The sequence below is a fragment of the Lepisma saccharinum genome, chromosome 15, assembly GCF_977018435.1.
Source record: "Lepisma saccharinum chromosome 15, izLepSacc3.1, whole genome shotgun sequence".
NCBI lineage: Eukaryota > Metazoa > Arthropoda > Insecta > Zygentoma > Lepismatidae > Lepisma > Lepisma saccharinum.
The window spans coordinates 38,555,759-38,583,460 of NC_139243.1; the positions used below are offsets into that span (position 1 = coordinate 38,555,759).

Consider the following 27,702-nt stretch of genomic DNA (forward strand, 5'->3'; position numbering starts at 1 on the left):
AATCGCTCTCGACAAATAGCATTGTGCAAATCCTTATCTTGGTTCGCCGACTGCGCAGGAACGCTCGCTAAGCCAGCGTAAATCGCAGTCACCTTCCAGTTGTGTCGAGCTTTATCTGGATTGATCCTGAACGTGTTATTCATAAGACTGAATTCTCGCGACTTGTCTGGAGGCAGCAGAGACGATATAAAACAGATGTCCTCATGAGGGAATCAGTTTATCGCTCTTTAACCCAGCAGATCATGTACTTACCGTGTTCGTAGTAAGATAAAAGACGTGGAAATTTGTACAGTGACAAGTGACAAGTGGAAACTGTATCACAAAAACAATTGTAACTGGTGCTTTCCTCTGTGCGTTTCGTGAACCATGGCTTCGAGTTCGAGACATTGTGAAAATGCACCAGATGACTTTTGTTACATATGCGGCGAATATAGTGATCTTAAACATCGCATGAGGAGCATTACAAACTATGTAAGAAAACTTTATCTTGCGTATTTTGGCATGAAACTTGGAGACCAGGACAAATCGTGGGCTCCTCATAAAGTCTGTGTGCAGTGTCTCAATGATCTACGCTTATGGCTCAACGGAAAGAAGACTGCTTTACGCTTGGGAATTCCTATGACATGGAGGGAGCCGAGAAACCACTGTGATGATTGTTACTTTTGTGCCTGTCATGTCCATGCGTATAACTGAAAAAATCACAAGATAATCTCTTATCCTGAGAACATTCTATCGGCCATACGCCCCGTTCCTCATGGACCTGATGTGCCAGTGCCTTTGCCTCCAACTGAATTACCAGTCATCTCTTCAGAGTCTTCAGACTCGGAACATCCAGACGGTCAAGGCTCCGATACCGAATATAAGCCCTCTGGAGGTGATTCACCTCAGCCCTTCTCTCAGGTTGAACTTAATGATCTGACTAGAGATCTGGGCCTTTCAAAAGAGGCAGCTGAATTGTTGGGCTCCAGATTGAAAGAAAAACATTTATTGGCCAAAGGAACCACGTTTTATTGGTACAGGAATCGAGAAAAGGACTTTGTTCAGTACTTTGAGGAAGCGGAGAACCTGGTCTATTGTTCTGATGTTCCCGGATTGATGAGCAAATTTAATATCACGTACGATAAAGATGAATGGAGGCTGTTTATAGATTCATCGACAAGGAACCTGAAAGCTGTCCTTCATCACGGAAGCCAGTATGCATCTGTACCAGTTGCACACTCGGTACATTTACAAGAACGCTATGAAAACCTGGCTCTCGTCCTCAACAAAATAAAATATGCCGACCATGGTTGGACCATTTGCGGTGATTTGAAAGTTATCTCCATGTTTCTTGGTCAACAAGGTGGATATACAAAGTTCCCATGTTTCATTTGTGAGTGGGACAGCTGTGCAAAGACTCAACATTGGATCAAGAAAGAATGGGCTAAAAGACAAAATCTTGAACCAGGCACCAAGAATGTGATTCGGAACAGCTTAGTTGACCCAAAAAAAGTATTGTTACCCCCGTTGCATATCAAATTAGGTGTAATGAAACAATTTGTCAAGGCTATTCCAAAAGATGGCGATTGTTTCAAATACCTGTGCAAAAAGTTTCCAGGTTTATCTGCAGCCAAGTTGACAGAGGGAATCTTTGTTGGTCCAGATATCCGCAAGCTCATGAAGGATAAAGACTTTGAGACTAGCATGACAACAAAGGAGAAAGAAGCTTGGGTTACCTTCAAAGATATGGTCAGTAAATTTCTGGAGAATTACAAGGATCCTTACTATAAAACAATTGTTATGAATATGCTAAACAAATTTCAAGCGTTGGGTTGCTCCATGAGTGTCAAACTACATTTCCTTCACTCACATGTGGAGTATTTCCCCGAAAATTTAGGAGCAGTCAGCGAAGAACAGGGTGAAAGGTTCCACCAAGATATTCAAGATATGGAGCGCAAATATCAAGGACGATGGGACAAGAACATTCTTGCTGACTACTGTTGGATGTTAACACGAGAGAGGCCTGAGATTGCACATAAAAGAAGAACGTCAAAAAGAAGTTTAAAAGGCAAAAGGATACGTACGTAAATATAAACTTTGTTTGTGTTTGGTTTTGTTGTTTGTTCAGTTTACAATTTGTGTCAAACGTTCATGTACACATACATTGCTCCTCGTGGTCAATCGTCTATTTTATGTACGTTACCTTAATAAACACAAATGAACATAATACGTTGCGGTGATTTGAAAGTTATCTCCATGCTTATCTCCATGCTTTATTTCTAGAAACTTCACCATAATAGGATGTTAAAAGTGTAAACGCAAGGGAGCTTTGTGTTTTTCTCTCGACCAGAGGCAGCTCGTGCGATCTGGCAACAGATCTTCCATTTAAACCTATAAAAAATAAAATCAATTGCTAATAAATAAATTTGCATCACCAAGCTTCAATTTTACATAGATTTAAATGGATCAAAACCACTGTTGCCAGATAGTGCATGCAAAATTGTTCGCAAAAATTCCTCTTCATATAGGATTTTAGCAAAAATATTGATATCGATTGTACAAAAAATCCTGACGTGATGAAAAAAATGGAGGTCATTTTTGAAATCACCACACCTAATAACATAAAACTCAGTGAACACGTCTCTTGTATTTTTCAACAACTTCAATTTCGCAGGCCTGTGTAATTAAAGCAAGTCTAAATCTCTCGTTAAAGTAGAGCTTCAGTTTTCATCTTACTGGCCTTGTAGTAGGGGTTTTTCATTGAATAAAAATATGTACGAGGGTTTTTTTTTTAAGTAAGGTCAGTTTTGCAATAAAAACGAAGTAAGTAAATGTATTTAAAAAAAACCTTTATTTTCTGAATTTACATACACTTTTCTATTTGCTACATAATTTCCTTGCTGGTTTAAACATTTATCGTAATGAACTATGAGTTTTTGGATACCCTCCTCATAGAACTCTGCTGCCTGTGAGATAGCCAGTTACTCAACGGTCGTTGTTACTTCTTCATCAGTGTCTAAACACTTGCTGGCCAGGATGGTATTCAGATGGCGAAAGAGGTGCTAGTTGCTAGGTGCAAGGTCTGTACTGTATGCGGATGATGATCTGATCGAATCTTTTGGCTGGGAGGTATTCGATCTTCAGCATACAGTCCAGACCTTGCACCTAGCAACTACCACCTCTTCAGTCATCTAAATACCTTCCTGGGCGGCAAGTGTTTAGACACTGATGAAGAAGTGAAAACGACTGTGAGTATCTCACAGGCGTCAGAGTTCTATGAGGAGGGTATCCAAAAACTCATAGTTCCTTATGATAAATGTTTAAACCGGCAAGGAAATTATGTAGCAAATAGAGAAGTGTTTGTAAATTCAGAAAATAAAGGTTTTTTGAAAAATATTTACTTACTTCATTTTTATTACTTAAAATAATAACCCTCATATTTTTTTACTTTCCAAATGTATCTAAGTAGGAGCTGATTAAATAAATGTTAAGAAAAAGGGGAAAAAAGGTCAAGAAAAAGTCAAAAGTCAAGAATTCCTGCTATAATTTGAGTTCTTTACGTTTTTTTTTTTTTTAATCCATCATTTTGGCTCTCCCACCATCTTAACGATCCACTATTCTCCAAACCACTTCCTGATAGTCTTGTGTACTGTCTGTACCTGTGATGGAGTAGAAAGCAGTGACAGACAGGTCACTCTGCATTGTGTGTGACCTTCAATTCTAACTCTTTTAACCCAACTTACCTTCCTTCGTTTTAAACTTAGACCCCAACAGGACAGCAGGTAAGCACCCAGAGTGATATTTTTACCATCCTAACCCACAACATACAAAGCTTAACTCACAAAAAACACAACTCAAAGTATTGATCAACACAATCGACCCGGAACCAGATGTAATATGCTTGACAGAACATTGGCTCAACAGTGAAAATATAAAACTTTTGAAAATTAGTAATTATAAAATAATTAGCGGTTTTTTGTAGTGACATACCAACGAGGTGGTTCTCTAATTTTAGTAAAAAACTCTCTGCTGCCACATGCTAGACAAACTAACAAACTGTGTAACGAGTCCTCGGAATTAAATTTTGAATGTTCTGCTGTTACAATAGATAATTTGAACCTTGTTATACTTTCGGTCTACCGGAGCCAATTAGGGTCTTTTGAAATATTTCTTGAACGTCTTGAAAATGCACTAAATAACATACCAAATATTCATAAGAAAAAAAGTATTAGTTTGTGGAGATTTCAATGTTGATTTTCTAAAAGACTGCCCTGAGCAAAACAGTTTGTTGACACTAACTTTGTCGTATAATATTAACTATTTAATTACAAAACCTACCGGAATAACATCTAATTCCGAAACTGCAATTGACAATGTTCTCACAAATCTCGATCACGGTGACATCTCATATGACATTAAGAACTGTCTCTCTGATCACACATACCAAATCATACACGTAAAAACTACACGTGTTACCAAACAACCTATTATGCATGAAAATAGGATATATAGTCAAAGAAATATGTACAAATTAAAATCTTTGATAGAAATAGAATCTTGGAGCCAAATATACGTAAGTCAAATAGACAGTGATAAAACGTTCACAATTTTTACAAATACACTCTACAATATTTTTGACAAAGCGTTGTCTAAAAGAAAAATACAAGCCAAAACTGGAAGGAGAAAGCAGTGGATAACACGAGAGGTAAAACAATATAGCAAAATTAAAATATCCCTGATAAGTCAAAGTCAACGCACTCCCATAAATAAATCAGTAAATAAATTTTACATAAATTACTATAAAAAACAAATAAGAGATGCCAAACAAAAATATTATGCGAACAAAATTGTGTCTTCAAGCAACAAAAGCAAAGCAATGTGGGACGTTGTAAATGAAAATACTGTAATGAAAGAAAGAAAAACAAATAACAATATAAAATTATGCACAAATGATATTGAAATAGACGATCCATTTGTAGTGTGTGAAACATTTAACAAATACTTCACCGAATTAGGAGATAACTTAGTAACAAATATAAATAAAGCAAAAAAAAACCATTGCAACGTTTGTGTAACTCTAAACCGCGCACTCTAGAAAGCATGTTTTTAACACCAACCACAACAAATGAAATATTGAAGGAGATATGTAATTTAAAAGACTCAAAGGCTGTAGGAGACAAATTTCCAATCAGAGTAATAAAAGAAATCAAGGAGTTGTTAGCACCCATTTTAGAATATCTCTTTAATGAATGTATCACGAATGGTATATTTCCCACTAAGCTAAAAATAGCAAAAGTCAACCCAGTATTTAAAAATGGAAGTAAAAACCTGGTTCAAAATTACAGACCAAATTCTTTACTACCTGTGCTAAGCAAAATTCTAGAAAAGTTACTAAAACGTCGCCTTCTACAGTTCCTTAATAAACACAACATACTATCAAAAGAACAACATGGATTTATTGAAAATAAAAGCACAGCAAGTGCAACACATACATTAATCGAAAACATCTTGCAAGGTATAAAGGATAAAAAATTAGTTCTCAGAATATTTTACGACTTGACAAAAGCCTTTGATTTAGTAAACCACAAAATATTAATTTCTAAAATGGAACACTATGGGATAAGGGGTAACGCACTTGAAATTATGAAATCATACTTATCAAACAGAATGCAATGTGTTGAAATTAGCCACGAAAGAGAAGGAAACGTAAGAAAATACAAATCCACTCTAAAGATATTAAAATATGGAGTTCCCCAAGGATCAATATTAGGCCCACTACTTTTTCTTTTGTACATAAATGATTTACCATTTAATATACAGAATACAAAGATTTTGTTGTACGCAGACGATACTAGCGCAATAATAAAGGGAAATGATGTGAACGAGTTAGAAGACAACATTGAAAAAACAATGGAAGAAATGAAATCTTGGTTTGACAGTAATAAATTACTATTGAATGAACAGAAAACAAATTATGTGCTATTTCACACTAAACAAAACAATAAAATTAAATATGTAGTAAAGAATAGCCATCTTCCAGTAATATTAGTTAGAGAAACAAAATTTTTAGGAGTTACTATAAATGAAAATCTAAATTGGTCAAACCACGTAAAAATACTTGTTAAAAAACTAAATTCCAAAATATTTGCACTGAGGTTTAAAACAAACACTTCAAACAAATTCACTAATTCAGGTATTTTATGCAATGTTTCATTCACTAATAAATTATGCAATAGAATTTTGGGGGAACTCACCGGCAAGTTTAGAAGCATTTAGAAAACAAAAGCAAGCCATTAGGATTATAGCAGGTATAAAGCCTAGGGAATTGTGCAAAACATTGTTTAAGAAATTTAAAATATTAACTCTCCCTTCTCTGTACATATATGAAATGTCATTATATGCGAGAAAAAATATTGAGCTGCGAAGTTCAATAGAACACACATATGACACCCGAAATAAACAGCTCTTAAAGCCTTACTTCACCAGGCTAACATTAGTTCAAGAAGGACCCCAACAGATGGCAATTAAAATATTCAACCATTTACCAAATGATATAAAAGCAGAAAGTATGACAAGTTTCAAAAATAAATTAAAGAAACTATTAGTTAATGAGGAATATTATAGTGTTAGTGAATATCTAGATTGTAAATTACAGAAATTTTGTAATTATAATTTTTTTTATATGAACTGTACTAAACCCTCCAAATACCAATGTATATGGTTTACATGGAGTAATAAAATTGAAATTGAAATATTCTTGTCTTAACTCTGAAGAAGCCATGTGATGTGGCGAAAGCTGGAGTAAAACAATGAGCACATGCCAAAATTGGACTTCAGTTATTAATGAAATGATGGCTTGTGGTGTAAGTTATGGCTTATCCAAATATTGCATGTTAGAATTGTTAGTGAAGATATTTTATACTTCATTATCTCAAATCTTGCATATCTTTCATCTGTACTCTGCGATTAAATAAGTTTATATTTTAAAGTAAAGAGTGAAATTTACTTATATCATGAAAGTATAGTATTAACAGGGCCCGGGGCTTTATGTCCTATAAAACTAAAATATGTGTCTAATTATGTCATAAAAGGTGAAAAATATGTCATGAAAAATTAAAGATATGTCAGAAAAAATCAGAAATATTCCCAGTATAGTCATAAATATGCACGTCAGTACTTTCGAATTTCTCATTATGTGGGAAATCAGTATCTTCCAGGAAGGATTGACTAGGGTGGGGATGGAGTATTAAATGAAGTCAAAATCCCTTTAAGAGCATGCAGGATAGTCTCCACAGGACTCTTCCCCCATAGCAGTGTTGCTAACTTATCTCTCTTGAAGCCAGATTGTGCACTCGTTTGGCTGTGACTGGGGACACCTGCCCCTGTGTCCCACTATGATGCCATGACTGGTTCCGACCCACATAGACCAACTTTTGCCATAATTATACATTTTGTACATGACGTTGTTATATTGGCTGCATCGCACAACCTCCTCTTATCTCTCCAGCTACTTTTTTTATAGCTATGTGTTGATGTGAAATTGGCATAATATTGTTATCGGGGAATCCTTTATTTTTGATTTTATATGACCATAAGATGGGTGATGCCGCCGGATCTAGAGTCATTTTCACGTTCAGAAGACACAATGGCGCTTATGGAGAAACCGCACAGTGTTGCCAATACAGTGCTAGCTCATGTCGCCGGGAAATGATGAGCTTTCTTCACAATGAAGGTGTTACATATTTTGTATATATAATGATAATTATATGTAATTATTAATATTAATATTATATTATATTATATTACAGTTCATTAGCATGTCATTTTCCCATTAGATTTAATTTAATACACAGGCACATTTAATATTCATTCACCTTTCTCTGTAACTATTTCATAGAATAACATTGAGATATAGTAATGTGTTACATATATATATAAATTCATTATTGTCTATGAGTTTATGTGTACGTTGGAAACTGAAAGGTGATCTTCATTTCAGTATTAATGTCGACAGTAATGTAAACAAAAATGTTTATTTGCCACAGCACTAGTGTTGCTCTCAACAGCAGCATTGGAAATAATTGTCAATTATTAAATTAAAGTAATTGCAATTCTATTATAACAAACTGCATGAAGTTAATATTTTTACTGAATGGAAATAAAATAACAACTCGAAAACTTGGTGGTGATTAGCCAGAATGCTGCGGTGAGCCAGCTCAAGATGGCCAGACAACGTCTCCTTACTTCGCGTGCGGTTCGGGTTAAAAAGAAACTCCAAATGCATGGAAGTAATATTTCTGAGAACCTTTGAGTGGTTATAAAAAATAATTTCATTATTTTCTTCACAACTTTGTCACTGGAAGTTTTTACTTGGAATTACAGAACAAAGAATGGCCAGTGACAACATTTTTTACTGCACGAATACAAAAAATCTCCACATACTTTATTTGAATATTTTTTAATGCAAATATGCTTTAAAGTATTGATAAATTCTGATCACCACCATCACCTATAACAATTAGAAAACAGTGTCAATTTTTTTCATAATGAATGTTTCAATTTTACGGCATGTTTCAACGTTAGGAATGAAAATAATGTAAAAATTTTGTTTTCACATAAAATTTGCGTTTTTAATTTATCTAAAAATATGTAAGCAAGTTACCAGTTTTTTGTGCTCACCATCGTATTCTCTACAAAATTTCCTGCAAAACTGCAGGTACCGATTTTACGTAAGCTAAATTTGTAAATCGAGAAATTTCGCAACAGCGCCCTCGTATTTGCCCATAAGAAAAGCATTGTCCATAAGAGCCCATTGTGTCTTCTGAACGTGAAAACGAATCTAGATGGTGAAAACTAAGAATAAATTGTCATCAATTTAGAATTAACGGTAATAGCAGCACCCCACCCCTTTGACAACTAACATTACTCTAGGAAGCACTTCGTAAATCTAACTCCTTGAAAGTCAGTTTTAACTCCATTTAAGGTGAAATTTAGCTGTTTTATGCATATCAGGTTTGGCAACACTGTCAGGATGGCCCAGGAAGCAAGGAGAAATGCATTGGGCATATGAGCATATTTGATTTGTTCTCTTGGGAATATCAAACTTCCGATGGAATTGAAAATGAATACAACGAGAAGAGGGCAGTTAGAAGAAGTGTTTGCCAGGCAAAAAAGTCGAAACGTCCAGTTCTTTAGCCGTAACTTGAAGAACTTCCATAAGGAATACATGGGATTCCGAAAATTCTTATTCGTCATATTTTTCAAATAGCGTGTCCGGCTTAATAATAAACACAAAAAATGCTTCCACTTGCAACATGGAGAGAAATTCATACTCTTGATACACCCAGTTTTTTTTTAGTAGCAGTGCCCATTCAAGCGATATTGAAGTAGATGCACAATTGGTGCGTAACTGTACCTCCTCCCCTTAACCGAAGAATGTAGTGGGAAAATACTGAAAATATTGTGAGGTTCACTGCAATTATCCTAATTTTGATTTGCTATTATGTCAGATTAACACCTTTGTGGAAACTAAAGCACAATTGGCAGCTCGCTACTCTAGTAAATGTAGGCAATCAATACACAAACACAACTTGTTTAGAATCTGGAAAACAGTCTTCAAAATTTTGTCAGAACATTTTACACAACTCAATATTATTTCCGTTCCAATATGCACATATCATCTTGTGGCAGCAATCAATACACAAACACAACATTTTAGGGGATTTTAAGTATATAGAATTTGAAAAACACAACAATGACTGAGAACATAATGTTCACAAGGCTATCGATTGTCGACGGGATAAAAGAGTGGGTATTATTGTTCTCTACTAGTTGGTAAGAAAATATATCTGCTTTTAATATTTTCATCCATAATTTCCTTATCCTGCCATTGATAATATAAACTATCCGTTAAGCTAAAGGTATGAAGAAAAAAATATACATATAATAACCGAGGCAATTACGAAATTATACAGAAATATTGTTATTAGGAGAAAATTGAAGAAATATGTTGTAAAAACATGAAGTTGGTAATATATGTCAAAATATGCCTTATCAAGTTTGTCTATTTCATCTGATTTTCATCAGAGACTTCAAGATCTGTTCAGATATGTTATAACATAAAGTCCCAGAGCCTAATTATTAATAATAACAGTTATGTGATTTATTTCTGTTAATGCAAAATGTAAAGAATACAAAGAAATAACAATAACTAGTACAGTTCAAGGCAGGAAAATCATTAAATAGTGGTGCTATCTTTTTATGTATATTTCACAAATTGTAATGTTACATACACACACACATAAGATGTAATAAGATGGTCTAATGGTGATTTAACTTCCTTAAAAATTTGTTTTACCCAAATGTGTTCTGACTTTGTAATTTTTCTTACTAGGCTATTGTTATTACTAGCGCTAGGAATTTCTTGACTTAGCATATTTTTTTTTTTGGTGAAGGGTGATGTGTTCCCTAGATATGTAGAAATTCATATTATGAAGAAACCAATTAAATTAAGGTGCTTTTTAAGGGTATATTTTGGCATATTTGATCATTTCTGCATGATAGAGCATATTTTGATGGATTTTGGGTTATATTCACCATATTTTTGCTTTTTCAAGAAATATACAGTCCCATGTTCAGTAAAGTTTTTGTTTTTTTGGGCTGCAGCAAAATCTTTTTCATTTTTATTTGAAAATTTACAGAAAGTATTCATTGTGTATTGCAACTCAGGTCCCCTTAAATTGAACTAAAAATAGTACATAAGTGAAAATATCTCACCATATGTTAGATATTGATGTTTTGAAATAGTAAAATTTTAGGTCATAAGAGCATATTTTATTTTGCATAGTTAGGTGATTTTTAGGACATAAAAGTCCTAGCCCTAGTTAATACATGTAAGTTTTGTATTTTTTACAGAAAAATAGACAATAATCTACTTGAAGCACAACAGTTTCTACTGGCGATAAATAGGGAGAACCAGTTTGCAAGCATTGGAAAAGAACTGCTTTCAAAGTGGCAAGAATTCAAAGCTGCGTGGGAGAATGAAGGAAGACCAAATTTGTTTTTTGTGAGGACAGACATAACAGATGCTTATGGATCTGTAAATCATGAAAGAATTCTTAAGAGACTGGGACGTGTTCTCATGGATCCTGAGAAAGTAACTTTGAGAAAAGTGAAGGTAACTAATGGTCAAGGAAGGAACAGGTTCCAAATGGTCCAGGCAAAGAGCTCAGAAAACATCAGATGGACTTTCCCAAATAATTGTATAATTCAGGACACAGGAGAGTTAAAGGTGTGTATATTTTTGGTATAGTGGTCGTAGACTTTGTTCTTCTATTAGTATAGGAGAAATTAGTCCTAATAATTATATATTTTAGGGATTGGACAGATTAATGAGTACTCTGTCGGTATTGGCCGATGTGGGCATATCAGTGTATTGGTTTATCGGTAAAATTTCCGATTATTTTACCGATCTGATATATCTATAAATATGTACGGAAAGTACATTTTTAGACTACATTTGGGTCTCATCTGGACATTATTTAGATATGAAAAGAGCATTTTTTGTCCAAAAAATATATTTTTAATATTTTCTGATGTTATTGGGTTGCAAAGAGGATGTTTTCAGGCTATTTTATTGACTAGATTGGAGCATATTGTGGACATTTTCCTATCATTATATCGATAACAGGGAAGTTTTTTTTTATATTATAACTTTTTAGGACACCATTTAGATATCAAATAGATGTATCCTGGACTGAATTGTAGTCGCATGTGTACGAGAGATTTATGCACATATATTTACAACATGCTATCATATCTTCTTCCTCTCCCTCTCTCTCTCTCTCTCTCTCTCTCTCTCTCTCTCTCTCTCTCTCTCTCTCTCTCTCTCTCTCTCTCTCTCTCTCTCGCTCGCACGCACGCATGCACGCACATAAACACACACACTACTCACACACGCATATAAACACACACACTACTCATGCACGCATATAAACACACATACTACTCACCACGCATATAAACACACACACAACACAAACAAACACACAAAGCACACACTTGCATATCTACATATCCGAAAAATGTATTATATTCACATGCATATCCATATAATAAGCAGAGTATTGAGCTTGTTCTTCACTGCCATGTGCACCTATTGCAACTTCCTGAATTCAAACTGTCCACTGGCAACTTGGAGCTAGCCAAAACCTGCCCTCTAACAAAGCGTTTCACTTGAACTTGCGTGCACATGCGAGACTTGCTTGGACCCAGACAATGACCACATGGGTGATTCTCTTAATATGCAGACAGGGAACTCCTTAGTAAATAACAAGACACTCACCAACAAGGAAAACAGTCACAATCTTCTGATTCACTCAGGCTTAAAGCACACGAAAATGATGTGCACAGCAATTATCTATACTAAATATAAGGAACAGGTTTTCCAGCTTGATGCTAAGCAGGATTGACTCGATTTTAGTCTCGATTGTATTGTAGTGTTGAGTAAGGCTAAATTGAAATTTTCTGATTCTAAGAAGGAAAAAAATTAAATCACTAAGTAAGAGGTAAATAAGTTTATAAACACTAATGCTTCAATGCAATTATTGTTTCAATTCCACGATAAAGTATAAAGATATACATAACCGAAATACTATAATTATTTTCTAATGTCCGAAACACATCGTATTTATGTTTATTGTTGGATATCCCGTTCTGGATCAGTTCTAACTATGTATTGGATATCCAGAATTGTATATATTTTGGATATCCCTTTTTGGGCAAGATCTAGATATTTGTTGAATATCCAGAATTGGATGTGTTTTGGACATCACGTTTTGGACAAGATCTAGATATGTTTTGGATATCCAGAAATGGACGTTTTTTGGATATCCCATTTTGGTCAAAATTAAGATATGTTTTGGATATCCAGAATTGGATGTGTTTTGGATATCCCTTTTTTGACAAGATCTACAGGGTGGGCCAAAAGTCAGGTGACAGCATTGTCATAGGAAAGGTTGGTGTGTTGGAGGTCCACTTTGGCCACATATGGTGTTTTGGGGGAGGGGCAAACCCAAGGACACATGTGACAACCCCAGCCGCCATCTTGGAATCCGCCATCTTGAATGCAACTTAGGTTTCTTAAATGGAACCATAGGAATGTGACATATGATTTCCAATTGTTTTTTCGTCAGAAGTTCAATGCCACAAACCGTTTTGTCCTATCGTGAACCTTTTCCTATTTATGGCCTGTTTTATCTTTGCAGGTATCACCGACTGAATAATGGTGCTGACGACCGAAGAACATGTGGAGATCATCCTTATGTGTATAAATCGGAGCTCGCATGTGGTGGCTGCAGAGTTTAATGCATTACACCCCGATAGGGAGCCCATTTCCCACAATGGTGTGGTCAAACTCATCAGCAGATTCCGAAATACGGGATCTGTGGCCGATAAAGCATGCAGTGGTCGCCCGAAAACGTCAACAGATGAGGCAACCACTGTCGCTGTCCTCGCATCATTCTCCAAAAGCCCCCAACGTAGCACCAGACGTATCGCCCTTGAATCTGGAGTTAGCCGAACGTCCATACGGAGGATACTTACCGTTAACAAGTTGCACCCATACAAAATTCAGGTGCACCAGCATCTGACAGAGGACGATCCTGACCGTCGGGTACAGTTTGCCGAATGGGCGACGGAGGAACTGGAGACCAACCCGGATCTTCCCTTGCAGGTGTTGTTTCCGATGAGGCACTTTCTTTTACGTAAACGGAGAAGTGAACAAACAAAATCAACGTTACTGGAGTGACAACAACCCACACTGGATTGATGCATCGTGGATCGTTGGTTCCGAGAAAATTATGGTATGGTGTGGTATTTTTGGCACGAGGATCATTAGTCCATTTTTCATCTTCGTCACGCTGAACGCCGACCACTACCAACGACTGCTGGATGAGGAGATTTTCCCGTCTGTTTTCTCGGAAGACGGTTCATACCCAACGTTCTTCCAACAGGATGGAGCCCCTTCCCACTACGGACATTGTGTACTGGAATACCTGGACCAGCAGTTCCCTGGGAAGAGGATCGGGCATCGGGGACCAGTAGAATGGCCACCACGGTCACCGGACCTCACGCCTCTTGACTTCTACCTGTGGGGCCACCTCAAGGCCATGGTTTACGCCGTTAAAATCCAGAATTTACAGCATCTGGTGCAGCGGATTGTGAATGCCTGTGCTGCTATGTGTCCGGAGACATTGGTGGCTGTGCATGAGGACTGGAAGAGGCGTGTGGAACAAACCATTGTGCACGAGGGTGGTCATTTCGAGCATGTGTTGTGAGGAGACACAAAGGGGGAAAAACAGGCCATAATTAGGAAATGGTTCAGGATAGGACAAAACGGTTTGCGACATTGAACTCCAGACGAAAAAAAACAATTGGAAATCATATGTCACATGCCTATGGTTCCATTTAAGAAACCTAAGTTGCGTTCAAGATGGCGGATTCCAAGATGGCGGCCGGGGTTGTCACATGTGTTCTTGGGTTTGCCCCACCCCTCAAACATCACACGTGGCCAAAGTGGACCTCCAACACACCAGCCTTTCCTATGACAATGCTGACACCTGACTTTTGGCCCACCCTGTAGATATGTTTTGAATATCCAGAATTGGATGTGTTTTGAACATCACGTTTTGGGCAAGATCTTGATATGTTTTTAATATCTTGAATTGGATGTGTTTTGGAAATCCTGTTTTGGACAAGATCTGGCGACGTATTGGATATTTGGAATTGGACAATGTTTCTGAATGCCAGTTCTATGCATGTTTGGGCTATGTATTAGATATCTAGAATTGTTCGAGTTTCAGATATCCAGTTCTGGATAACCCATAGATGTCCAATGGATATCCATAATATCCATGGATCTGATCTGGACATTGTGGACATCCAATGGATATCCCTTGGAGATTTGTACTGTATGAACAGTGGATGTTCCATCACTGAGAACCATATATTATCTTAACAACATGCATGCACGTACATGAAGGTTACCTTCACCTCTGTGTACAGTGTAGGCAACCTACCATAACTATTCCCCGCAGGAAGAGAAATGGTCTGATATTTTTAGACAGGCTACGTATTTATTGTTACTATTTTCAACAAACTCATTTTGAAAATGTAGATTCCTTACTCCCTGAAAAATATGGGATGTAATGAGAATTGGGTATAAACTCTTCAACTACAGTTTCTTGCTCATAATTTTTATTTTTACGTGAAATAATGACAAGAAGGAAAAAATGAAACTTGTTCATAACATGCGACACTTGGGCATCCAGTGGTAGATCTCCAATTTTCAAAGTTACCCAAAACTTGTGTTTTTCTAAAAATAGTTGCATATTTTCCTTTTTTAAGGAATCGGGACTCCTGCAATGCATGGATTGTTGCATAGTTTTAGGACCGCTGCCCTTTCTGGTGGAGTGGTTATCAGTCACAGCATGCTATGATGCCAGGAGTTCCGGGTTGGAATACTGGCCTTTGCATGGAAAGGTAATGGATTGCCAGACTGAAGGAAAATGAGTATTGGGAGAAGTGTTATTTTATCAATGGTAAATATTTTTTGTAATGTTTCAATTTTATATAGGGTGTCATTTTAATGGTGCCCACGGACCACAGAAACATACAAGGGTTGTTCAAGGTTGACCGGGACTTTTATTTCTGCAGAGGAAATAGGTAGCAGTAGAAACACCAAACTATGTCAGTTTTTCAAAGTATTCTCCGTGCGTGCCGAGGCACCCTTGCCATCGTTCTGGCAGCTCCCGAATTCCTTTGGCATAGAAAGAACTTGGTTGTTGTCGTAGCCACTGGAGGACATCGCTCCTCAGTGCTTCGTCTGTCGTGAATTTCTTCCCTCCCAGATGGTCTTTAAGGGGTGCAAACAAATGATAATCACTGGGGGCTAAATCCAGACTGTAGGGGGGATGGGGCAGAACTTCCCAGCGCATGTTGGCCAGAGTTGTTGTTGTCACATTGGCCGTGTGAGGGCGGGCATTGTCATGGAGAAGAATGACATTTCCAGACAACATCCCAGGTCTTTTCTTGCGAATGGACTTTCGTACAGCACCACTCAACAATGTGGAGTAATACTGGGCATTAATCGTGCTCCCTTTGTCCAGAAAATCCACATGGATAACGCCCTTCATGTCCCAGAAGACACTTGCCATGATCTTTCCACCGGAGGCTGCATTTTGCTTTTGTTGGAGGGCGGGGAACCTTTATGCCGCCACTCCATGCTGTGTCTTTTGGTCTCTGGGGTTGAATTGTGCAACCATGTTTCATCACACGTGATGATGGATTGCAACAATTCATCACCTTCTGCTCGAAACCGATTCAGAAGCTGTTCACAGACCGTCCTGCGTGTCCACTTCTGATCGAATGTCAGCTGGCAGGGAACCCACCATGCACAGATTTTACGGAAGCGTAAGTGGTCGTGAATGATTGTCTCAACACTCCCGACACTGATATTCACCTTGGCAGCAATATCCCGCACTGTTACTCGCCGGTTCTCAAGAATCATTTGCTCAACACGTGCGATATTCACTGGTGTGACTGCAGTCGGGCGAATGTGTCCATGAACTTCATTTGTCACCAGCTCCCGTCCTTCGCAAAACTGCTCACACCATTTGTACACTCTTGTCCGCGACATCGTTTGTTCACCATACTGTGCTTGCAATCGTCTGAAAATCTCAGCTGGTTTCACTTTCTCCTTCACGAGAAATTTGATTACACACCGCTGCTCCACAGCCACACACTGCTTGCCGCCATGTTCGCTGCAACTGCTGTGCATGCGCGAAATACGTCATGCCGGGCGCTAGTTACTCGCGAAGGAATACATTACGTCACCCGCACGTTTCATCATGATCCGGCTATTCATCGATTTTTTATGTACGAAAATTCCGGTCAACCTTGAACGACCCTTGTATAAAAGACATCAAAACAATCAACTTTTCTCAGTAACATTGTTCTCGTTGGTATGTCGTTTCTGTGCTACAGTCGTTCAGAAAAGCCCATTTTGCCACCTGAATGCTGGCAACCTCACACAACATGTGATGTCATTTCCTGCAGCGAAACAGTGCACGGCAGTGTTGCAAGAAACACAAATTTTGGTGAAAATTTCAACCACATTACGAGCTGTAAAACTAAGATAGGAGCCCATCCTGTAGACTGAACATCTGTAATATGGCCTACCAGTCAGAAGACCAGCAGTCATCCCAGGGGAAGGTGGAAGTGAACCACGATACGAAAAATGTTAGAAAAATAACGTATTCAAAATGAAGTGACAATATCGAATTTTTTCTCAGCCTACGTGTCAACTATAATCATCCTCAACAATAAATTTTATATGACTTGGAGTTTATATCTGGCTGTTTAAGCCCAGCTACATGTCAAATATTTGCAAATCTTGTTACAAGGTTGATATCTACAAGTTTGTATATCCATTTATCCTGAAATTTGTTGTATTGTGGTGCTGATATACAGAAGTATCAGAGGTTCACATTTTTAAATTATGGTTAAAACACGTACAACCACAGTAACAACCTAATAATGAATCAGCAGCGAATATACTGCCATATTCATAGTTGCAAACTATTACATGTGTATCCGGTCACCCGGTGCGTAGATAAACACAGTCGTTGGAGAGCTTGTTTTACTACGACTTACATCCCTTTATTTTCAACCGTTTTTGCCCCTTGCCGCATAATGCCATCAATATACATTACATTATGTGTTACTTACCTTTGGAATTTTGAGTTCTTTAATTTCTATGTTGTCAACTGTTCAGTGTGTCACAGACAACCAGTATCAGAAGGATGAAGTGGATAGACTAAACTGTAGATGCCAACTTGTCAGATTTGCAAATAATTGACATGTAGGCTGAGACAAAATTCGATATTACCACTTCCTTTTGAATACGTTGTTTTTCTACCATTTTTCGTATCGTTGGTTCACTTCACGTTGGGTTACAGAACACATTTTCTCACTTTGTTTTACAGTACATAATGTGGCTGGTTGTAGCTATGTTATTTTTCACAGAATATGTGTGTTTCTGGCAACCCTGGCACGCATTGCTCCACAACAGGAAATGACAACTCAAATGCAATCACGTGTTGAGCTGGGTTGTCAGCATTCAGGTAGCAAGAGTGGCATTTTTGAACAATCGTAGCGCTGATACGATGCACCAAAGGGAAAAATGTTAAGGAGAAAATGAGATGGTCAACTCACAACCAATGGCATCACAAAAGACCCCCAAACCTTAATTCCAAACTCCACCCTTTAAATCACAATTTCAAATTTTACAAAACAAAAGGCCCTTTGGGCATCTCACCTGCGGTAATAGGAGCTCCAATTTGTGTTCCACAGCAAAAGAATTACATAAAAATCCTGTACTATTAATCTAAACAATATTTAATTTAAAAAAATCCACTGATATCACAACATTAGAATTCAAGAAATTTTATGATTTGAACAAGCCTCGAATAAATTTCACCAATAGAAGGAGTAATTTCTAATTAAAAATTAACCACCTATGGGCACCCTGTATATCAAACAAGACTATGCTATATGTTAGGAATAGTGGTTAGTTACTTACTTTTTGCACATCCCACATATTCACCATGTATAAAATACCCTTAGTTATTAATTCTTACATTAGGTGAGCTTACACGCTCCAAGCCATTCGATCCTTTTTGACAAGCTATCAATTTAATTTGGAAATTGTGGAACCACCCTCAAAAATGCATTAACACACTTCTCATAAAGTGAGATTGGCAAGGACACATAGCTAATGTTGAAATATGAGCAAGAGAAGTACAAGTGGAGCCTCTCCTTTTCTCTCCTTGTAGCGAAGCAATTTTTAAGGTACTACAATTCAACATTGCCATCCGATAAAATTATATGTGACCACTGTGAGCATTGAACTCCCCCCTGCTGCAAGAAAAGTTTGAGATTAATACAATTAAATACACTGTAGTTAACTTCTCACAAGGTCATTATGCATAGGGTAAAATCTCAAAGCCACAAAGTAAACAAACTCAGATTTATTCATATAATCAAACTACCCCTTTAATACAATAAAAAAATGTGACTTTCAAAGTTCTTCACTCAAAAAAAGTAAATAAATCTCAGCATGGCAATTTCACAACAAATATCAATGTACTGGAGCATACCATATAAATCTTTATTATTTTGCTGCTATTTACTTGATTAATCAATATCGTACAATAGCATCTTCCTGCCATAATATGCCATATGATATAACGTGCATCTTCCTGCTGTAATATGCCATATGATATAACGTCCACATGTGGATTGATACCAGTAAAAAATCTTTCTTATGATTTCCTCATACTAAAAGAAAATAGAAGATCAAGAAAAAATAAACCAAAGTGAAAATCTAACTGAATAATATTCTTTTGAATTGTACTAATAGGCCTTATAGCAGTACCATGAATACAACCTCAATGTTCAACGAGAAAACATTCAACAATAATTTCCCTTTCCTTGCTTTTTTTTTTGTTGGTTTTTAAGTCATGTGACAGGAACACTAATTTACCTCCCTGAAGTTATTCAACATATGTGAATGAGTGTACATATACGAAGAGTAGTTCCGAAAAACACTATCGATAGTTCCATCTTGGATGAAGCCTTATTTGTGCATTAAAGCAAATTATTTTGCAAATGGCGTCATCACCATTTTATACAGATGGCGTGGTTTGAGAAGGTTTATGCAAAATCACATCTATCTTTCGAAGCTCATGCTTGCATGCAAATATAACTCATTTACTCAACTTTGCAGTAGTACTACTGTGCACTTTTGAGAGAATAATCCAAGGATCACTATCGTGAAAATATTCCAAGATTCACTTTGGTAGAAAATCGTTTTCTACTTACAGAGCCATTGCAGGGACAAACAATGGCATAAATGGCAGCCGACGAAAACTCGCTCCTTTCATCCTTCAAGGGCTAAATCGGCACCAGAAACAACTGACATCTCGTTCCCAGACAGTGAGTGCTCAACTTGATCCTACAGATAAGCACTCTACTATATTTAAATGTCCATTTGGAGATCCTTTTCTCCTTCCTTGCAAACGTGCAATGTACAATCTCGAGCAGTCCCTTCCGTTCCGACCAGGTATCCTCATTCCTCCATCCCAGCTCCATTTCAGTTTCTGTTTCCGTTCCGCTATTCCACTTGCACTTCCATTTTTTTAAATGGATATGCAGTTTCTGGATTGCTTTGTGAGGTGAATGTGATGTCTTTCCTTGACAAGAACATTGGAATGACATCTCGTGAGATGTTAATAAACTGTTAATGATTGAGAGCTAGTGACACCTCTCGTGAACTTTCTTAATTAAGTGTGCAATCAATGAACAAAACAACAAATGAATTACAAGGTAACCAAAAAAGTTCTTGCCGTTCTAGAGCAGTGATAAACAAAGAGCAATACAGTGGACGGTACATACCTTTAGGTTTCGAAGTAATCTCCATCAGCATCCAACACCTTTTGCCAACGTTCCTGCAGTCGCACAATACCCTGGTGATAAAACTCGGCGGGCTTGGATGCAAAGAAGTCAGTGAGTGCATTCCGCAGGTCTCCCTCATTTGCGAAGGATCTCCCACGGAGGTGGTTGTCGAGGGAATGAAACAGGTGGTAATCTGTTGGTGCAAGGTCCGGTGAATATGGTGGATGGCACAGTGTCTTCCAGCCAAGTTGCTGAAGGGTCTCCCGGGTCCTCTTTGCCACATGTGGCTTGGCATTGTCGTGCAGGAACAGCACAGCCTTGCGATTCACCAGTGATGGCTTCTTGTGCCGCAATGCATGGTGCACCCTTTGCAACTGCTGAGAGTAGAGGTCAGCAGTGTTGATCTGACCAGGTGGAATGAGCTCGTAATGAACCACTTGCCGACAATTCCACCATACAGGAAGCATAACCTTTCGTGGGTGCAGAGGTGGTCTTGACGTGTGAGGAACAGGGTCACGTGGCGACAACCAATGTCTGGTACGCTTGGGAGTGTCATACAGGACCCACTTTTCGTCACCAGTGAGCAAGCGATCAAATATGGGTGTGTTCAGGTGCCGAGTGAGCAAGGACAAACAGGCTGTCACTCGTTGTTCCTTGTTGGCTGTTGACAATGTGTGGGGTACCCACTTGTTTAACTTGTATGACTTCCCTATCCCATGCAGGTGCAGTCTGACTGTTTCAGCGGAAACATGGAACCTTTCTGCAAGTTCATCACATGTTAGACCACTGTCCTCCTCGATGGCTGCTTTCAGGGCCTCGTCATCAAACACATGTGGTCGTCCACTGTGAGGTTCATCCGAAAGGCTCACATCTCCCGAACGGAATTTCTGGAACCACTGCCTGGCAGTGCGTTTGTTCACGGCATTCTCCCCAAATGCCTGGCAAATGCGGCGACTTGATGTGGCACTTTAAAGTCATGCAACTAACACACGCGAAGAAGCTGCTTCGATACCTCCATTTCTCTTCGACACTGGATGAGCTATGACTGCTGTGTGTGCGCAACGTGCCTGTATTACTGACAGTCGATGGTCAGACTAACTCCCGATTGCTTGGCAGTCACGTGCATCATTTCGTTTCCTCTTTGTGAGCGCATGACTAATGGGACATCAAAAACGGCAAGAACTTTTTTGGTTACCTTGTACAATATCAATACGCTAACAAATTAAATGTATGAGCTGCAGAAGTTACTAAAAATCTTACTAGGGTCAAAATTCGATTCCTGGTGAGTTGCCGCTCCATATAATTCAAGTTGTGAACTAATTGGCTGCAACTTTTGATTATCAACTATGAACTACTAGTTTATTCATTATAAGTAATAGCTCCTTGGATGTGTAGTGAAAATTGACTTCTTCATACCAGTACTGCGATGTCAACCTCTGACTTAACTACAATTTCTGCAACCAACATTTTGCTCATTTTTCAAAATTTTTTGTAAATTTAATGTTAGTTCCTTTTTGCACAATTTTTTATGCATAATTCTTATTGTTGGGGGGGGGGGTATCGTTTTTCTTACTTTTTTTTTACTTAAGGATTATTTTTTTAGAATGTATTTATATTTGAATTCAAGGGACATTACCACGATTTCGTTATGACAAACTTATATATTTGGCTTGGAGGAGTTTTCTTCCGGTTTCTTTGAATTATTATTTTTTTTGTTGGTTTTAGGGGTTTAATTATATCAATTTATATTTAATTGCATAATAGTTAGAATGTAGAGACTTCTAGAATATTTACATTCTACTTTATGTTTTCAAGACATATACTTAAAGTTTCAGTCAAGAAGCCATTTTTTTAAAATTTTATCTCATAGTAGTAGTGTTGTAGGAGATATAATGAAGTATGTAAAAAGATGAAATTTGGTATATAACATCCTAGTAAAATTAATAACAACATACCAAAAGTCCCCGGTGATCACCCATGTGCTAATTCTGCCATATTGGAAAATGGCGAGAATGAAAGTTTTCACGAAATAAGGGAACTATATTTCATAACAAGCTGAAATTTGATGCAGAGCTTCTTTAAAACATTAAAATAACATATCAAAAGTCCTTGCCGATTACCCGTACGCTATGTCCGCCATATTGAAAAATGGCACACAATGGAAGTTTTCACAAAATAAGTGAACTATATTTCATAACAAGCTGAAATTTGATGCAGAGCTTCCTTAAAACATTAAAATGACATATCAAAAGTCCCTGCCGATTACCCATATGCTAAGTCCGCCATATTGAAAAATGGCAAACAATGAAAGTTTTCACAAAATAAGGGAACTATAATTTATAACAAGCTGAAATTTGGTGTATAGCTTCTTTGTAACAATAATAACAACATACCAAAAGTCCCTGGTGATCACCCATATGCTAAGTCCGTCATATTGAAAATGGTGGACAATGAAAGTTTTCTCGAAATAAGGAAACTATAATTCATAACAAACTGAAATTTGGTGCATAGCTTCTTTATAATATTAATAATAACATATCAAAAGTCTCCGGCGATCACCCTGCCACCAAGGACGCCATATTGGAAAATGGCGGATAAATTCCAGATTTCACTAACTAGAGAACTAATTGACAATAGCTTGCTGTTGGATATACGTATATCTTTCTTATAACACTACTAACATCAATTACAACATGTTAAGTTTACTGCAGATTACACCGCTCTGCAATTTTAAATTATTTTTTTGATGTTTTGGTTTTGAATGTCGTTTCCCCCTAATTTTGGGGCGCTGATTCCAAATATGTAAGCAGTTTTCTTCTATCACGTCCAGATTGTTGAAAAAAAATGAAAACAAAATTTGCATATTGAACCATTACGACATATATTTATACCCTTCTACAAGATCATTGCTATGCTTAAAAACGTGGTGTATATTATAATTATGTAATTGTAAACACAATGTACGTACAGTTCACAAGAACTACCAACAAGTGATATTATTTACAGTGACCTCACTTATTTTACAGACAGGAAGTTTCGTCATTTTGAACTTTTTCCATATGCATGAGAAGTACTTTCCCTTTTCATGGACCAACAGTTGTCTGCCATCATGTTCACAGTCCAACCACCATGGTATCTTCTTTCCATGTCTTTCAAATCCTGATGGAAACGTTCACCCTGTTCCTCGCTGTAAAATCCAAGACAGGTATCTGGACAATAGTCAATGTGAGCATGTAGGAAGTGTAACTTAAAGCGCATGTTACAACCTAGTTTTCTCAAATTTTCCAACATGGTGTTCACAATGGTTTTCTAAGCTGGACTCCTTCAGTTTCCTAGGAAGTTTTTAAATCTTTGTAGCTCTCCCAGGCTTGCTTTTCTGTTTGGCTCATTGTATCCTCAAAATTGGGGTCACACATTAATTTCCTGATATGAGGTCTAGTAAAAACACCTGCTTTCAGCTTATCTAGGGTCATTCTCTGATAAACACTACATACGTTCTTAAAACACTCACTGTCCTTATCTAGGGCATGTACAAACTGGCTCATGATACCCAATTTAATGTGTAGAGGAGCGATAAGAACTTTTGTGGGTTCCACAAGGGGCGCATGCATAACATTCTTTGTTCCGGGTGTCAAGGGTCCTCTGGTTGGCCATTCCTTTGCCAGTGATTTTGTCCGTCTCGACTATCCCACTCGCACAGGAAACAGAGTATTTTTGTGTATCTCATTTGTAGTCCCAGTAAAAGGTTGATAATTTTGAAGTCACCACATACAATGCAAACTTTCATATGATTCTTTCAAAGTAATAGAATAAGCAACTGGTACAGATCCAGGAACATTACTATTGTGGAGTAAAACACCTTTCAGGCTGGTTACAGAAGAATCTATGAAAAGCCTCCATTCAAAAGTTACATACTTCACACCAAGCCACATTACAAGTTTCGGTATGTCATTGCAGAAGATCGTAGACCTTTCTTCTGAAAATAAAGAAACATTTCTTGTTCCCGGGATCTGTAACATGAAATTTTAGTGCCAGATAACAATAAATGTCTTGTCTTTCAGTACAGAAGCTAACAGTTCAGAACTTTCCTTTGGTAACGCAATATCACGTACAAAGTCGTCTTCTGATCCACTGATATCCGTTGTATCGCTTACAACTTCCTTTCGAGGCGATGTACAGCTTGAAGATGGACGAGAAGGAATAGGTAGACTTTCGTCACGTTTGATTGGTCTCATTGCAGATCGCAAATGTGGATACACTATGTCACTTTTGTTCTTGGCACTGAAACGTTGCACTTGAACCTGGCAAAAATAACAGTCATCCGTATGGTTTAATTCTTCCCTCCATACCATTGGCAGAGCAAAATAGAATTTCTCTCTTTGTCCGTTCATCCAGAACCTCAAACCTTCCACACAAGTCTTACATACTTTCTGGGGTGCCCATGGTTTATTTTCATCGCCAAGCACAAGTCCAAGATATGCAAGGTAGGCTTCTTTGTCGAATGGCGTTATCTTTAGTTTTTGTTTATACACAACATGTACTTCCCACATATGTAACAGAAAGTGTTTGGGTCGTTTTTGCAGCCACGTGAAGACATTGTTGTCCGAATATACACAATTTGTCACTTCATGCAACCGTCCAGCACTAGGAATACAACACACTCAACCACCCGTGAAACAAAACACAGTTGAATTAGTGTTGCCAGACCACATACAAACGTGTAATCACAATTTAACTCTAATAGTCTCCATGCCCTCCTACGGTATATAAACGGGACTTTTATGAAACACAAATTCCTGATTTCCTCAAAAACCTGACGTGATAGGAAAAAACGGATTGCACCGTTGAACTCAGCGTGAAAATTCCATTTAGGAACACTCATTCATTCCAAAACCTCATTTTTGCTGCAGAGCAGTGTTATTGACACTGTAGGTAACGGCACCATAATGAAAGCACTGCGGATAATTTCAATATTTCGCATGAGAATGGAATTGACTTGTAACAGAATTGAATTTGGCAAATGGATTTTGTATGTAAGATATGACAATATTATGTAATATTTGCTTTCTCATGGGGTACGCTATTGTTTTCTTGTGTGTCGTTCTGTTAACAAACTAAATCAAATTGTCACTATGTCAATGCACACTGTAGGTAACACACCAGAAAAGACATATCTAAATCAGAGAGTTTGTCGTTGTCATGTTGGCCATCGACGTCTTCACCATTGTCTTCTCTGGAAACACTGAAAACAAGAATGAAATTCATACAGGAAACACCTTGGCAAGTTTCTGTTTTCTTTCACTTTCACTTATTTCACTTATTTCTTTGGTAGATACTTTACCCTGTTTTATAATACGCAACACACTATGCACAAACACCACAAGCTTTAGCCGTAAGTTCTCGACTATGAGAGAACACTGTTTCAGCACACACTTCTTCCAACGCCAATTCCGTGAAGTAAGAATACACTTTAAAACTAAATAAAACTAAGATTCCTGTCTTGTGAACGTAATATATTACCCTTGCTGCCTGTACTACTGGTACTAGGTTTCGATAGCGACATTATTAATTTGATTTCATTTGTTTTACCTTGCTTTTCTGCCATTTTTGGCTAATTGCGAAGATGGGAATGAGTGATGAAATAATGAAATTGATGAATGGACATTCATAAACATCCATGTCCAGGCCGGGATTCGAAACCCGGGAACCCTGGCATCGTAGCACGATATGCTAACCACTGCACCATGGGGACCAGTGTGACATTATTTAATAACACTCGCGGAACACAAACTATTGCACAAATATCGAACATAAGGGCTGTATTGCACAGCATGCTACGACACCAGGGTTCTTGGGTTCGAATCCCAACCCGGGCATAGGTGTTTGTAAGTGTTCCTTCATCAATTTCATCATATCATCATCCATCCTTATCTTCGCGATTAGCCAAAAGTGGCAGAAAGGCAAAGTAAAATAAATCAATTTAACCAATCAATAAGGGCTCTTGAATCCTCTCACAACTGTTCTTTGTGGCATACGAGTATAATTATCTTAACATAGCCCTTGTTACGAAAATGCTGAACTCAAACCTGACTAATATGACTTGCAATGTTCGTGAATGCCCACAACAATGAAGAGCCATTGTGTATATTCAGCTGAATTCAACACCCATAGCTTTACTAAGACACAAAAACTCAGCGGGGTCAGCATGGTAGCAACAAAAAAAAACAACCAAAAACAGACTAAACATGGAAGGAAAACGAAAGGGTCATTGTGTGTGTTAGAGACGTGTTGTTTCCCATGTTTCTTCAGGAAACGATAACTCTGGCTGTAGGTGATGGAAATTCATGGGACTTGGACAGTCAGGTTCAAAATGTCGTGCCCCTCTTATGATAAACCTTAAAGTTGCGAGTTTTATGAAAACTTCTTGCGTGCAAGAAAAAATACAGAACACGGCATTTAACTTGCATGCCGCAGTTTCCTAACTGTACAATGTTGCACTCCTGCCATTGGCTGGTCGCCAAGGACATGCTCTCAGTAGCTCCACAAATATCGCTTCTAAAAATGTGCATCTTATACATACCAAATTCCAGCTTGTTATGAATTAGTTCCTTTCTTTTGAAAAAAATCGCCTATGGTGACTGTACTAATTTATTGTTTTGTGTGACTTAGTATTGTTCATTTTTACTTTCAGCAATGTATTTTCTAGTACATCGTTTCTCAACCTATGGGGCACGACCCACTGCTTGGTCTTAAAGGGGCATTCGTTAGGTTGCGAAGCCGAGCTCTAAAATTTATTTACTGTGCGTTAAAAATCTATTACATTTAAATGACTAAGATATATTGTTTTAACAGTTTTAATTCAACCCGTGTTGTACGTTGTATAAATTCTACATTTCTGTTATTTACGCTCTACAATGATTTTTACCAGAATCTTTCCGATGTTTAACTCTAGGGAATTGGTTATCTGTCATTTTCATTTCGGTCGCAGCAACGAGTTCTTAATTATCTGTGTGCCACATGCATGTTGACTTAAGGAGTTTCTGGTCACCTCTGTGTGTGTGTGTGCATGTGTGTGTGCATGTGCACACGTGCAGTTACCCAGAGGTATCAACTGTCATCATTTCACATTTCTATTGTGGCTGCTTGGATTACATAACTAACTGTCTAAGAACAAATGGATTGTTTCAGTTTTAAGAGAGAGTAAATTAG

At 37.6% G+C, this 27,702-nt stretch overlaps 1 protein-coding gene across 1 annotated transcript in view; it reads left to right on the forward strand.

The window, feature by feature from the left end:
• The window catches only part of LOC145999679 (telomerase reverse transcriptase-like), an 85,643-nt gene that overhangs the window by 25,360 nt on the left and 32,581 nt on the right, over positions 1-27,702 (forward strand). The window contains exon 3 of the mRNA XM_083136883.1: positions 10,894-11,269. Coding sequence (XP_082993009.1) covers positions 10,894-11,269 — 376 coding nt within the window. The remainder of the gene's footprint in view (positions 1-10,893; positions 11,270-27,702) is intronic.